The 15,636-nt window shown below is 53.4% G+C and overlaps 4 protein-coding genes across 4 annotated transcripts; 3 read left to right on the top strand and 1 right to left on the bottom strand.

Annotated features, from left to right (window-relative positions):
* Positions 1–1,055: 1,055 nt before the first annotated feature.
* Positions 1,056–3,026, top strand: G6M90_00g044190 (uncharacterized protein; the record flags this gene model as incomplete). The annotated part of the gene is made up of 1 exon (XM_014692267.1): positions 1,056–3,026. The coding sequence occupies one exon, from the start codon at positions 1,056–1,058 to the stop codon at positions 3,024–3,026; it is 1,971 nt and encodes a 656-aa protein (XP_014547753.1).
* A 2,254-nt stretch (positions 3,027–5,280) lies between these two features.
* Positions 5,281–6,066, top strand: G6M90_00g044180 (uncharacterized protein; the record flags this gene model as incomplete). Its single annotated transcript, XM_014692266.1, has 4 exons — positions 5,281–5,355; positions 5,409–5,542; positions 5,599–5,755; positions 5,815–6,066. 4 exons carry the CDS (start codon positions 5,281–5,283, stop codon positions 6,064–6,066), a joined length of 618 nt encoding a protein of 205 aa, XP_014547752.1.
* Positions 6,067–6,746: 680 nt separating this feature from the next.
* On the top strand, positions 6,747–7,930 carry G6M90_00g044170 (uncharacterized protein; the record flags this gene model as incomplete). Its single annotated transcript, XM_014692265.1, has 2 exons — positions 6,747–7,220; positions 7,280–7,930. The coding sequence occupies 2 exons, from the start codon at positions 6,747–6,749 to the stop codon at positions 7,928–7,930; spliced, it is 1,125 nt and encodes a 374-aa protein (XP_014547751.1).
* Positions 7,931–8,909: 979 nt separating this feature from the next.
* G6M90_00g044160 (uncharacterized protein) lies at positions 8,910–14,091 on the bottom strand (the record flags this gene model as incomplete). Its single annotated transcript, XM_014692264.1, has 2 exons — positions 8,910–10,891; positions 10,956–14,091. The coding sequence occupies 2 exons, from the start codon at positions 14,089–14,091 to the stop codon at positions 8,910–8,912; spliced, it is 5,118 nt and encodes a 1,705-aa protein (XP_014547750.1).
* Positions 14,092–15,636: the final 1,545 nt, after the last annotated feature.

Here is a 15,636-nt window from a genome sequence, read left to right as displayed (position 1 = left end):
TATACGAGCGGCACCCAGCGCGGCTTGGAAGGCTGCACACGTCGTGTCCTGGAGTCCTGATTTCTATTCGTTTACCACGAAGATGCGATATTCCTAATACAGTGAGTCTCTGTAAAAGAATCCTCAAAACAGGACTGAATAATAGATAGCTTTCTCCAAAAACCAGGTTACGGTGGACGCGTGTGCATGGACCTCCATGGAGTTTGGCTTCACGCTTGCTCTTACTCACGGTGTTGCAGCACAGACTTCCGAGCCAAAGGGAGCAAAGGGGACAAATACACTAAATATTTCACTTGTCACCGTCATGACTGATTTCTTGGTTCACGAGTCTTGCAAGCGACCTGCACTATGCACCGTGTGGTAATCTACGACCGCTGTGCTGCGGCCTTGTCCACACATACAAACATAGATGACATGACATCTACATCTGCTTCGTTTACGAGCCGAGGCTCGGAAGCTACTTGGAGTTTCTTTCAATAGGAATTCAAATAAGCAGCCAGGTGTCATCGTAGACGAGCCTCTCCGTCTACAAGTCAAAAATCCGGTGGCGCTGTATGAGTTCGCTACGCATCTGACTTGAGGCTAGAAGCTGTAGAAACCTTCTTCATTACTTTAAGTTCCCTAGTCAAACTATCTATGTTAGTATTTGACAGAAGTTTCTCTCTCTCTCTGTGAGTCGAAATTTCCTTATACATCTGCTCCCCCCCCTCCCACGGATGCCACTTGGCACTTCCACTTTGAATATCATCCTTCATACACACTTACACGTTCACACCTTGACACTTTCACAAGTACACAGAATTGCATAGTCACACTTACACTTTCACACCTTGACACTTTCACACCTTGACACTTTCACAAGTACACAGACTTGCATGGTCACACTTTCACACTTTCACACTTTCACACCTACACACTTAAACAAAAAACAAACAAAAAAACACACTCACACACTCACCTGGTATAGTTGCCTTATTCTGCAACTTGACTTCCTCTGCATCTTATTGCACCCTTTGGAATCTTCACTCAATACCTCTTCCTCAAATTTGACAACCATGCCTCGCGCACCCGCACGAATCTGCGCCGGCAGCCGTCGAGGTTCGCCATACACCAGACGCACAACAACTAACACACGTATGGCATCCAACAACTATTCACTGAGCAGCAAAACTTGGTCTGCCACCAAGCTCCCGAATGAGATCAAGCACATGATTGCCGGCTATCTTCCCCAGCAAGCACTTTACCAAATCGCCAAGTGCTCAACAAACTGGGCAGACGTTGCACTTCCCAAGCTCTACGAGGTCGACGCACGCTCCGGAAGCCCGAAAGCCATCAAATGGGCAGCTAAAAACTGTGAATCCAATCCCCAGATCGCTCTCAAGGTCTTGGCAAGGTCCGTCAAGTACAATGGGAATGTAAATGCTGTTTATACCGACGACGGGGTTCATGCGACAGCCTTGCACTTCGCAGCGGCTTATGGCCAACGAGAATTCATCCAAGAACTACTGAGACAGGGAGCCCGCGTTGATACCCTGAGTTCCAGCTACGAGCTGGCCAGGGGACTCGGAATACCGATTCTGAACGACAACTTGAACAACCAGTTTAGCTGGCTCGAAAAGTACGACGGCGATTACGAGTGGTCACCTCTCGTGATACCAATCCTCAAAAACGACGTAGAGACAGCCGAGCTGCTCGTACGTGCCGGAGCATCGGCCACCGTGATCGAACATCGAGATAACGCTTCTTTCTTCAACGGCTTGCCAATTGTCACAGTTTACCACCTTCTTGCTCACGCTGCGCCGCGCGACGCTGCTGGGTGGACGCATGTCTTCGATAACGACATCCACAGGACGGTTTTGGATGTCCCCATGCACAATTTCAGCTCAGCACTCAACACTGCGGTACGAAACGAAAACGGTCCCATCTTCGACATGCTCATCAACATGGGCGCCGACCCCAACGTTCCAACTGTCTGGGGAGGCAGTGCGTTGGTAACGGCGGTTGAAAAAGCGTTCGCGCTGGACCTCACTGTTCCTCGAAGAAAAACCATGATGACGTGGATGCTGCGACTTATTCAAGCTGGCGCCGATGTGAATCCAACAGGTCCTGCCCGAGAGTCACCACTCAACTGCGCACTCAAATTTTACGCCACAACAATCAACGCTGTAGAACCGTGTGTGAAGAAGGTGATTGAAATCCTCGTGGATAATGGAGCCGATATCAATCGCAGGGGATCCAACGGCGAGACCATTCTACACACATACTGCCGTTCCATGTTCTGTTTCCAGCAACTGAGATATTCGTCCTTGGAAACCATGTTGCGCTACCTGATAGCTAAGGGAGGAGACGTGAATGCCCGGCAACGACCTGGACATCAATCTCTCATGTTCCTATCAATCCGAAATATCCTCCTGGCAGGAAAAGTTACACCATTTCACGCGACGCTACGACAGGCCGGGGCAACCCTCTGTCCACAAGAAGTGTCCCTTGTTTTTCACACCTGGGTTAAACGCCCTTGGTTTCGAAGAGTCAGGGCCTATAACATCTTTCATCATCGGCAACTCCTCAGACAGGGACAGATAAACTCGGCATGGATCGAGGGTATCAAAACAAATGACGACAAACTCTGCAAGACTTTGCAAGACCAAGGGCTAACGCCAGCAAATCACGGCTATTTGCTGCATCAAGTTATAAGTGGAAGAGTCAATAAATTCTGGCCAAAAATCCCGGATATGGGCTTCGACGCCAATTGCACCAATAACGACGATCTTGGGAGTTTCCTCCACACTCTGGTGCGCCAAGTCCAGAAACAGGAATCAACAGATGATGATGACATAGATGATGACACCATCAGCCCAAGGCTGGCAGTGGAAATTGCCAAAACATGCATTAGGAAGGGCACATCAAGCTTGATTCGGGATTGCCAAGGGAAGCTGGCTTTGGATTTGCTGTCCGAGGGCCACCCGAAGCTACGAGCCGTTCTGCTTGAAGCTTATTACCAGGAGACGAAATCAACGTTTACATGAAGGACAAGGGATGCTGGAAAGACTTGGCGGGAGGATGATTGATGAACAGATTGCATTGGCGGGATATACCCTTGGGCTGCACCTGATTGGAGACATGGACGGGTACTTGGAGTTTCGGGGTGTTACTGGCGGGAAAGAAGAAAACAACAAAGAAAGGGGAATTCGTTGCACTGATGGCATATCAGGCGACTTGAGATATTTGGAGACAGATGGGGTTCAGCAACATTGCTGATGTGAAAGAATGAAACAACAGAAACAGGGATTTGCTTGGAGACGAATACTTTGCTTGGAGCGGACGAACCGGAAAGGACAAAGGTCCAGACCAGCACCCGAGACCAATCTAGGATAACGGGATCAATCCGGCTTCATGCCAAGAAGAAAAACAGGGCTCGAACAAATACTAGAGCCGGGCGTCCGAAACGAGCAGGAATCACAACTCAGTAGATGCCAGGAATCCGCTCCGAGTCCAAAAGGGAGGACATACAGCAAAGTGCGGCCAGTTCTGATCCTTTTCGACTAAGGAAAAAACGATTACTACTCTTTTTCCCACTGGGTTTTAATGAGGGTAATCCGGGTTGGAAAATGGTCCGTACTTTGTTTGGAGCGGAATACCTTGCTTGGATGGGATATCGACTTGGGCTGCAGGCGACGTGGATGATCTTTCTGGGAGGCAATATACAGGCAGATTGAATAAATGAAGGTTGGAGTTGAAATGAGGGGCATTCACCGCCCCCAATGTGCATTCTGAGATGTGAGACGTATAGGCCACATTATTACGCAATGCTGCGCCAAAGGCATAGCGACTTGCTGAATGAAATTAAAGTACTGAGACAGAGCCGCCCTGCCCTGCTTCCCCGATGAAGTGGTTAGCCTGCTTCGCCATCATAATTGCAAGCCTGGGTCTTAAGAGGCCATCCTGCAACTTTTGTAGAAGGCCTTTAATGAATATAGTTGTTCAAAGTAAGTTTAGGACGTATATTTATGGGTTATCACGATCCTGCCCCTTTGGTGTTGAGGGCTGTTGGCACTTTCCCGGCAACTTGGAACGTGACCTTCACGCGAGCCTCACACGTTCAATGCCACACATTCAACCTCACACATCGAACCACAAATTGAATATCATAGAAACATCCAAAAACTCGCTGCAGGCCGTCCCCATCAGGGTCCCCGAAAGGCCCCCAGAGACGAAAATGAAAAAGAACCTTGAGGAAACTTGATAGCCATTACAGCTAATCTTGTGGCAGCTTCGATCAACACAGCCAACCGCATGTCTTCAAACCACCACGCCTTGGCCCGTCCCCCTTCAACTCGGTATACCTTTGGGGACCTGGGCATGCAACAAGTCGCTCAATCCCCCATGATTCGCCGTTTGCATTGCCAAGCCACGGTCTTTATTCTAGTTTCGAACTTTCGTATCGGAACCCCGCGACAACCCAGCGCCAAACGACCCCGAAAACAGCCCTCGCCCTATCATCCCAAGGGATCAGCAGTACATACGACCACATCTACATGCGGACGACGTGGCAGACGGGCTCTCTGTCTATTCTCAAGTTTTTGGCTCGCAGGCTCGCTTACATGCCCTCCCTGCCCGGCATACGACGGAGATGGCCTGTTTTGCATCTAGGAGAATGGGCTTTTCAGAATACCCATGCCCAAACTGCAACACTCCAGAGTCCACAAGAACCCGCATGACGAACCGCGTTCCATTTGGAAATACGGCATCCGGATGGTCCAGCCACTCAGATAAGCTGGCTCTCTACCCTGACATCCAGACACGCAAGGGTCAACCGGTGCTACGCCGCCCAATATAGCCAATGCGACCGCATTTCTCCACCATCCTGCTTCCCCATCAGGCAGGTTGCAATATGCTTCGCTGGCCCCCCGGTAAAGGGATCTACAGGACCTGAACCCTTACAGTTCCTCGGCGTTGACTGGGTGTTATGGAGGTGCTGCCCTCGGTCACCAATCTGTGTGTTGGCGCCCATCTTGTCGCAGCGCTAGTTTAGCCCAAGATGCAGCCTTTCTTTTTTATCGCGCGAGGATGGGGATTAGATTACATGCAACGAGAGAATCACCTTTCGAAGCGAGAGTGTTAGCTCGGGTGAATCTGGGCAGAAGACATCGGTGCCAGTTCGGCCGGTCTCTGTTTCAGTAGGCAGCGAGTATAAACTGTCGTGGATTCGCATCCCTTTTTTTTCTCTCTTTCTCTTGTCCTTGTTGTCGTGCTGCATCCCAAGTCCCCTCGTTGCCCAACATGAAGTTCTCCTCGGCATCATTTCTCGTCGTGTCTGCCGCTGCGGTTGTCCTTGGTGTGCCTGTGCCTGCGCCCGTAAGCCCTCCATCCTGTGTAACGATGGGAAACAAAATGCTGACCCCTTTCAGCCGGGTATTCCAACTGCTTCGACCGCCAGGACTCTTCTTGCTGGCCTCAAGGTTGCTACGCCGTTGAGCGGTGATGGCTACTCCCGCACCCTGTTCCCTACGTGGGAGACCATCGAGGGGACTTGCAACGCTCGGTGGGCATTTCTTCTTCTCTTCTCTGTCAGAGACATGGTGCTAAACATGAATCTAGCGAGTTTGTACTCAAGCGAGATGGAACAGACGTCCAGACCAACACGGCATGTGTCGCCCAGTCTGGCAACTGGGTTTCTCCGTATGACGGTGTCTCATTCACCGCCGCCTCGGATCTCGACATTGACCACATGATTCCACTCAAGAATGCCTGGATTGTAAGACCCAAGACCGCATTGATACCAAGGAGCCTCTCTGTCTAACTCTCGTCTCCCAGTCCGGCGCCTCGCAATGGACCACGGACAAGCGCAAAGGTCTCGCCAACGACATCACCCGTCCTCAGCTCTGGGCCGTCTCTGCCCATGCCAACCGTGCCAAGGGCGACAGCAGCCCCGACGAGTGGAAGCCCTCCCTGAAGACCTTCTGGTGCACCTACTCCAAGAGCTGGATCCAGGTCAAGAGCCATTACTCACTGACCATTACCGATGCTGAGAAGGGCGCGCTGTCAGGCATGCTGGACTCTTGCTAAGTGCTTCTGTATCATGACGACCCGTCGGGCATGCAACGATGAAACACTTGTGACAATGATTTTATGTTTTTGGGTTTGTTTTTGTTTCCCAACTCCCTGTTCCGGCGGTTTGTGCGGTAGGTCAGGCATCATGAAATATCATCAAATGGCACACAATAAAAGGGAGGGGCCACAAGTGCCACCCTCAAGTTGCAAATGTTTGTCGTTTCAAGGTGACGAGTCCCCCCTTGAGATTCGTTGCGTAACACGGATACTTGGCGAGTTGCAAGTTTTCCCACTCTACCGATTGGACGACTCGTCTACGCGTGGCCTGCGAAACGTCGACATCGTGAAAGACGGCAGTACAAAAATGGCCACATCTCGTCACTCACCGACGAATCCCAATTTCCTTTCCCCCATGCAGGAGACATTCCACCGAGGTACAACACATTCATAGTCTTACCACGGATACTTTCCACCTGTGTCAAAAACAAATGAGGGCATGCAAAGGTTCACGGACAACGTAGTCAAGACCACCGTGGATGAATCCTAGACTCCCTCCCCCCCTTTTTTCAACAAGTTAAATTCAGCAAGCACACATCTCCCTCATCCATGACTCTCCTTCAACATCCTCCATCACTCAAGGTATCAAGAATCAACGGCGGGACTACTCTCCAGCACCAAGTCCCCCAGTGCCCAAGATGCTTCGCCCGTACTGGATGGTATGCCTGGCGGCTCTGACCGCTGCCAGCCTCAAAGATCTCGCCAACTGCGACCCTCTGCGAAAAGATATGCGTAATGATCCTATAGCACAAAAGTCTTGCCCAAAAAAGACCCGCACCGAACCATCAAAGCTAACTGTTGCATCAGACTGCCCCCCTGACGCGGCGTTTGCCGGCAAGGCCTCGTTCGACTTCACCACCGCAAACTGGGACAATGTCCTCGACTTCTGGGCCGTGGATGAAGCGACGGCCAACGACAAGAAGAGGCTCGATTTCGACACCGACGGCAACGGCGTCGCCATGGGCATGTGGAAGCCGGGTGACGCCCCAACCCTCGTCAGCAGCAAGTATCTGCTCTTTGGCAAGGTCAGCGTCACGCTGCGAGCCGCCAAGGGCAACGGCCTCATCACCGCCGTGGTGTTGAAATCGGACTCTGGCGACGAAATCGACTGGGTAAGTCCCAACGACAGCCCCCTTTTTTTTGTGTTTGAAAACTAAAGACATGGACGTAGGAACTCCTCGGGGCGTACGACAACCAGGCGCAAACAAACTACTTCTACGACGGGCAGGCGCTCTTCAACACGTACAACGACACGTACGACCTCGCGGCGTCCAGCTTCGACGCCCTCCAGAAGTACTCGCTCGAATGGACCGACCAGTTCCTCAGCTTCTCCGTCAACGACACCATCCGCAAGGTGTGGTACGTCGGCGAGATTCCGGCCGCCAAGTGGCCCCAGACGCCCATGCAGGTCAAGCTGGGCGTGTGGTCGGTCCGCAACGACAGCGACCGCGGCGAGATCGCATGGGCCGGCGGCGTGCCCGACTGGGGCTCGGCCCCGTACAGGGGGTACTTCCAGAGCATCGAGGTCGAGGACTACACGGGCTTCTGCAACCAGACGGACGGGTACGTCGAGTACCAGTACGACGAGCGGACGGCGGGCTGGCAAAAGATCAGGATAGCCGGGTGCCAGAGCCGCCCGGGGCCGGAGCTGCCCGCCCCCAGTCCCGTTCACACGGGCGACGCTACGGCCACCGAGACCGGCGAGACCGGCGGGCCGGAAACGACGGCGGCGGATGACGACAACGGCGGCGCGGGCTTGTCAGCGGGGCCGTCTTCGGCCTTGGCTGCCGTGCTTTGCCTGGTGTGGTTTTTGGTTCTCTGATATTCCAATGCGAGCAGAGGGCGTGACGGCCGAGGCGGAGGGATGTAATGTAATGGGGTTCAATTTGCACGTCGGTCAACCCGGTGGTGGTGGTGGTGGTGGATGGGCGGAAAACGCGGTTCGAGTATGAATTCATTTAATTCCCGGGGGTGTAATCTCTTCGTTTTGCAGCGTCCGCCTTCGCTCCGTGTCCGCCACGTCTAATCCCTCTGACACTAGTGATATGATACAACTGATCCAACTAGTAGTTCGTCTTGGATGGTATTCGACTTGATACGGGTATAGTACTACCAAGAAATTTATGACCAAGCGCAGCCCCAATCTGCAACCACTCGGACGCAAGAGCCGCGCGGCAGCCGTCATGACCAGTGCAAAATGTACCGAAAAGACGACGCCAAACATGTCCCAGGTGACAACGGTGAGCATTGGCTCTTCTTTCGCGGCGGCTAGCAATGTGACAAACTTGAGTTCCAACCGCTGCTGCGGCATTATCAAATCAACCAAGGCAGTTGGATACCTGCCATCCATCCTTGTGAGATGGGACCAGGTTACTCCTCTCATCTTCAGTCTCATACTTCAACGTCTGTAATACAATCAATCACCCTTGGAAGCCTAGGACAAAGGCTGAGGAAAACAGAGGCTTTTGTTACAGTAAATACAGCTATCCAATCCAAGCCGGGAAATATTCTGTACAGTAAAAGGTATTTGATTGATTGGTTCCAATGCAATCCGTAAGACATTACATTCTTTGACTCATAAAGCATTGTGAAACCGTTGGCCGGGTTCGCTATCAGCACTTCTGTCCGTCGTCCTTCAGCACGCTAGAATATGCTACAGTAAATGCCCGTGTTTCCTCCGCCTCTACAGTTCAGAGCGTTCGCAGCACGGATGATGTTGAAGAGTATGGATATCATCGTAATAAAACAAGCAAGGAAAAGCGAATTCAAAGACTCGATCCATCAGCCAATTTTCACGTCCTTCAGGGCCGCAAAGTCTCGTCCCCTTCTTCATCCCCGCTCAACTCCATATCGCCATCACTCAGATCGTCCTGAGAAGCCTTTTGAGCCGCATCTCTCTCAGCGTATATTTCTTGTTTCCTCGCCTCCGCTTGTTGTAGGCAATCCACATATGTTCGGAATTTTACAATCTCTCGCAGCAAGTAGGCGCTCTTGCGCTCCCAGTTGGCCATAGCCTTGCCCGCATTGTGACCTCTCGGCGTGAAGGCCAATAACATTGGGCTGCGAAGCTGATTATGAGACTGTAGTTCCTGTTCGATGCTCTTGACATAAGTCGTGAGCGTTTCAAGCTGCTCCGTCTCTGTAGCATTGCTGGAACGCATACTCTGCGTCGGAGGTGCCCACTCGGCAATATGAATGCGATCCCCAGGTAGTTTGCCGCGCCCACTGCTGGTAAAAGGGCCAGCTGCTTGGTCAAAACTTGGGCCGCGGATACTACCACTAGCAGCGCTCGACTTGCGCGCATGCGCAGCGCTGCTACCAGGACGGGAATTTCGTCCTCCGCTCTCGCCGGCCGTTGCAGACTCGTTGATAGCGTTTACCAAAGAATTATTGACAATGGCGCTGCTCCATCCATATTCGATGTTGCTTATTCCACCAACCAGGGGATGGGAACTGAGGCGTGCGCTCCAGTAGTTCGCGGTGTTGACAAACTCTCTGGTAATTTCTGGCGTGCCAACATGGAATAGATGAACAGCCCCCGTTGGTAGACTCAGGGCCCAGACATGCGGCCGTGATCGGGAGTAACCAGGTGGTGGCAAAGCCGAGGCCAGCGTCAAGCGAAGATTGAATGTGCCGAGATTCACCGCATTGTCCTGCCAATTGCCGCCCCCAACAGGCCCGTTTAGCTTGCCCCCCTGCCGAGATCGACTCTTTTGGCGCAAGGATTTGCTCGCATTAAACGAGAACAAGCTAATCTGTCCTTTCTGGACCACAGCAAAGACCTCGGTCCAGTTACGACCCTTTGCTCGTTTCCCATAGCCATCCAAGTGGTGCTTATGCATGACCCTCCCTTCCTTTACCCACGGCGGACCAGCAAGCTCTAGAGATTCGTCTTCTAGGAACTGTGCGGAGGATATGTCAGCACTCACTATGGACGGAACTGTTTCTTGGCCATTCGTATCTACATCACGGATAATGGCCTGACTGAGAGCGTTGGCGAAGCCAATTGATTTCTGATAGTCCCCTCGTGGCATAGAGGAAGCGAAGGAGTCTTGCGACATCGATCCCTGGGTCCTTCCCAGAGAGTGCTTGCTCCATGTTGCGGAAGACATTGCCGGGCTCCACATCGAATTGCCATCGTCGAAGCTGGTGCGGCTTGAAGAAAACCCATTGCGGCCCAGGCCAGGGCGTGATCGGCTTTTTGATGTCCAGCGGGATGTGGTGTTACGGCTGCCATCGGCCACCCGTCCACGAGTGGACAAAGTTTCTGAAGGCGCCTTGCTCAGAACGCTTGGGCTTCTCTTCAGCATGCCAATAACTGACAAGTTGCTCTGGGATGGGGCCACGTTGAGATTTTTTTCCTGTTCTGCCCCGAATAAAGGTAATCGTTGGTCACGAATGGAGGCATATATCGATTTCAGAACAATCTCAACTTGCTCCTCCCAGCCTTTCCTTGGTCCGTTGTAAGGAGACTTGACCAACGGGCCACACTCATCAATGTCATTGTGGTTGGTCTCGTTGCGAGGTAATGGACGAAATGAATGCCTATTCGTACGAGACGGATCCATTGCCTGCCGTGTCGGTTCTGGGGACAGAATTGGGTTCTTCTCGGGGAGAATACTCGGCCGGACAAAAGCTCCGGGAGCCGACTCCGCAACGGCTTGTATAATTGTTGTCATGGTGTTCTTGACGAACTGGCTTCGAGTCATTTTTGATTCAATATCTGCCAGATGGAGATCAGTGTTCAATAACATGATTGAGTAGCAAATCATGTGAATAACATCTAGGGAGTAGTTAGTAATCTTGTGCGAAGAATAATCAGCTCTTCATCCAATGGTGACCCATACCTGTCGCTTTGAAGCCATGCATGGGGTTGCAAATACACCAGCGTTTCGAGAATGCAACCAAGATGCGATCTACCTGTTGAGTCTCGGCGCGAAGGACCAATCGTCCACAGATTTGGCGCAAGGAGACGAGAATATTCAGACCAGCAAAGTCATACATCTCCATATATGCCTGGAGCGTGCGCTGCCGAACTGGACCCTGCTCTCCCATCCACGCAGCAGCCCTGTCCTTTTGAATGAAATCCTCGCCTCCGTCAAATATTCTCCGCGCCTTTTGGCGGTCATCTTCTGTCGGCTCACCAACGGCAAGCCCGGGTTCATCCAAACGCTTGTGCGATTTCATGGATTCCAATGTCGCCAATGCCGTGGAACCAGATTCGTCAATCTCTTCGACAAGTACGCTGGGCGGCGCACTGGGAGCAGTTCTGTAGCCAGTTTCAGTCGAACTCGACGCAAGACTGACAGATCCAACACCATCCGCTGGCAAGTTAAGGCTAGTCTGCGTTGGAAGCTTGCTTCCGTTATCAAAATCCAGCACAGGCTTCTTCCTCCTGGCGCGAATGGTAGCATCTCGGTCTTCGGTGTCTTTCCGTCTTGTTGTTGCTGTTGAAGACGGCTTCTCGCTCTTTTTCTGATGCTTATGACGATGATCCGCATCGTCACTTCCCGCCTCGAAATCCAGTAAGGAATTGTTTGCGTCAAGAGTCTCGTAAGGTTGCTTTGATTTGGGGCGACATGGTGTGCCGTCCATCCGTTCGCTGTCGGATTCAGGGTTGACCTTTCGTATACGGGCATTCGGACTTGGTTCATAGTCCGGAGAGAAATCTCTCTTGTATTCTTCGTTTCTTGTCTCGCCGATGGTGTCGGACTTGGAACTGGGTGTATTGGTAATGTCTGACAGTGGACGTGAAACCGCCACGCCCGTCAGACCAAGTCCAGTAACACCGTCCCGCAGATATGGATTCATGACTTGGCGTAAGCTACTTGTTGGGCTGCCCATATCTTGTCCAGACGGCCCATCTTTGGCTGTTCGGAAGTTTGATGAATCCAAAAGAGGTACTGGCGGTATAAGCTCGGGGTTTGGTAGAGGTTGAGCCTCATCGGCAACCGACTTTTTGCGCCGGCGAAAGAAGGAAGATTTCTTTTGCAGCGTGGGATGTTGATGAGAATGTGATGATGCGACATCTTTTGGAGGGGCAACGGAGGTTGAGGTGGTAGGGGTTGTGGGTTGTTGCTGGTGCAGCAGCGTGCGGTCAGGGGAAGAAATTGGTAAGCGAGAGGAGCTTGTTTGAGGTGCGGAAATACTGCTGTTTGAAGGGGCAGTCGACTTTGACGAGCCGAACACGCGTCTGAAAAATCCAGGTCGCTCTTTCGGTTGATGGTTCGCATTGGCCGTTGTAACAGATTCCTTGGACTTGCCATAGCCCACGCTGGGCGCAGGAGCAGATTCCAAGTCTTCGGCACGCATTGACGGCTGTGCCTGTGCAGAGGCTTGGCGCGCAGTCCCTCCTCGCCTATTTCTACCGGATGAGCTTCTCAAAGATCGACTCGTGCTACGCTTGCGTTCCAGTGTGCGAGGTTCGACTGGCTCCGGGGGTGGTGGTGGAATAGGACGGCCAGAGGCCTCGCGGCGAGGTCCGCTCGGTACCGTTGGTGTCGGGGCGGCGCCGTATTCGTCGCGGGCCATGGCGCCGGCAAAGTCGACGAGGAAAGGAGAAGATACGGATGGCTGTTGGATCTGGGATTGCGACTGAGGTCCGTAGTCGAAACTAGCAGATCGTCCGGTTCTCGGTGCTAATCGCTGGTTCGCCGTGCCGTGGGGATATCCCATATCAAGACTTGCACTGCTGCTGCTCTTGTTGCTTTGTCTACGGCCACGGGTATGACTGCTCCGAGGTGGCGTGCCAGGCTGTGGCTTGTAGGCCGTCTCCCTCATGCTGTTCAGGCGAGGGAATTGGCCCATGACATTATTGGAGGTGCCGTTGCCGTGTCGTCCTCTTGAAGCAGGAGGGTTGCTGGGGCGCTTTGCAGAGTCGTCGACGACAATGCTGTCGACATCCGAGCTGCCAGATGATCGGCGCCAATGGCGGTTATTATTAACGGAATCGTTTCGTTCCCGTGAACTAGTGTTGAAATCGTCGGACCACGGCCTCGGAGAATATTCTTCGTCATAGACGACGGCGGTAGAAGTGTTGGCTCCTCTGTTGCCCCCAAAAGGCCCGTCTGCCGAGGACTGGCCAAAGGACATCTGGTCCAGTGACAGGAGCATGTTGACGACGAGAGAATCGCGAGTGATGTCTCGCGGCGACATGGAGAGATCGTGGGAGTCCCGTGGGCGTGGGGGGGTGCGAGCCGTGGCATTATCAGCCATGTTGGCATCCACGGTAGCGGTGGGTTTGTCTAAAAAGGAATCATTGGAAGCGAGACAGCGGCTACGGGACGATGCAGACGCCAATGCCTGTCGCAATGTAGACGCAGGCGTAGGCGTAGGCGTAGGCGTGGGCGAAGGCGCAGACACAGGCGCAGACGCAGACACGAGCGGGCGGACAGAGGCGGCAGCAAAGGCAGCCACGGGAGTCTCGCTGGAGGCAATGCCAGTGCTAGGTATCGATGGAGTCGACAATGAGGAAGCGAGGGCTCCTTTTGGTGCTGGATGCTGGCGTGCCTTGCGGCGGTGACGGTGGTTGCGGTGGTCCTTGTCGGCCGTGGAGGTGGGCGTCGAGGTGGTGGTCCCTGGATTGGTGGGTGCAGCAGTTTGCTGCTCCAGCTCAGGAGTCAACGTACTGCTACTCGCAGCTTGAGCACCGCCGAGGCTGGACACTCGGGGTGGCACCGTCACCGGCACCGGCTCAGGCACAGAACCCGGCACAGGCACGGGCGCTGGAGCAGGCGCTGGAGCAGGGGGCACAGAGGTAGCGCCGCCTGGTGGGAGCTGGCCAGGCTCGGGCGAGTTGGCGACGGGCGTAGGCGCTTCCAGCACGGTGGACAGGACCCTGGGCTTGTTCTTGCCGGTCAGCGGCGGCGTGTGCAAAGACACGGCGGCTGACGACGATACGGGAGCAAGGGACGTCGACAGGTCGCGGGCGAGATATGTGAATGTTGTCTTGGAACGGCGTGCGGGCACCGTCGAAAGCAGCATTGTGGAGAACCGGCTCGAGTGAGCACCTGCAGCCAAGAGACATGGGCTGGAGGGCCAAGCACTGGACCCGCGCAGTAAGGGTCAACGGGTCCGGACTGGCCACTAGCACGATCTTGTGCAAGCTCGAGCTGCCTCCAGTCTTGCCAGTCCAGCAAGTACCAGACGGATGCCCACCTCGCTTCCTCGCGGCTTCTGGCTCAATGTGGCGACGCCCGCTCAGGTTCGTGCCAGGGGTTCACATGTCCAGGCCTTGCGAGATCAAGAATCTGGCCCAATGGGGGAAAGCCTGCTGACCCCAGCTCCAGTCTCCGATTGATTCCAACGCCAAAAGAATTCAAGAATAAATGGGAGAGGCAAAGGGAGAACAGGGGAGGGGGGGAGAGAAAAAAAGAGAAGGAAAAGGAGAAACCACAAATGTGCCAGTAGGGCTGGCCGATGGCTCCCATATAGACCACTGGCTAAGTCGCGTTTCCTTTGTTTGTTTCTTGTCGTGGTCAGTTATTCATGCACGGGATATACAGTACATACATACATACAAGTCAAGCGGGCCAAGAGCAGGACCAAACACCATCATCTGTCGGCTCCAGGAGAGCGCCGCATAGTCCCCTTGCTGTCACTTCTTCTAACCAGGCCATGCAACCACGCTCCAACTCCATGTTGACCATTTCGACAGGGGGCCGCCGGCATGTTACATGTCTGAACGCAGAGATGGGAACCGGCCAGCCCCAAGCCGTCCTACTGGCTGGGTTGTTTTCCATCCGAAGGCTCACGTCTATGCTCGACGATTCTGTTGACTCCATCCGACACAGCTGTCGGCCCAACACAAACGTGAAACGGCACTTGGACGATACATATATGCGAGGAGGACGCGCAGGCTGCAGGCTCTCGCATCGCCGCTCTAAGCTGTCTGTCCATGGGCCCAATGGGTCTTCTGGCCCGGCAGCGCCCATCAGCAAACAATTCAATCCACGGGGGTAATCCGTCTATGCGGTATTGTCCTTGAAGCATCATGGTCAGGCAGTAATGCAATATCGAGACTGTCCAGGTTTTTTCAGGCGCCCCCGGACCGGACGGGGTACGCAAGAGACGCTGGACGAGTCAAATACCCAAGCAAGTCCTCCTCCACACCACATCCCAGCATCGCAGGCCCTAGAGAGATGAATTGTCAAGTTCATTCACCTGTGGCCAGTAATATGGACACTTCCAGAACTGCCCCGCCTAGAATCGAGGGTTGAGACTCGAGAGCTGACCCCTAGGCAGCAGACGTTGTGGATCGCCCGCTCAAAGTGGCTGGGAGATTCAACATTTGAAAGTTCTGCTCCCCTGTCGGTTGTCACTCACTGGTCGGCCCCCTTTTCTTAAATGTTCCAATGCGGTTTGGACTCTATCAAATCAATCATGAACCTGGCAGGGCTCTCATGTGTCTGCTTGTTGGTTGCAAGCAAACAGGTAAGAATCTGGCCACCGCTCTTAGTAGGGTTCACATCGGCTCTGTATGTACGGAGCATGTACTCCGTAGAAAGAACTCGCACGAGTTGCAGGTCA

The sequence above is a fragment of the Metarhizium brunneum genome, chromosome 2, assembly GCF_013426205.1.
Source record: "Metarhizium brunneum chromosome 2, complete sequence".
NCBI lineage: Eukaryota > Fungi > Ascomycota > Sordariomycetes > Hypocreales > Clavicipitaceae > Metarhizium > Metarhizium brunneum.
The sequence above is the reverse complement of the archived record's forward strand: the minus strand, read 5'-3'. Positions and strand labels throughout refer to the sequence as shown.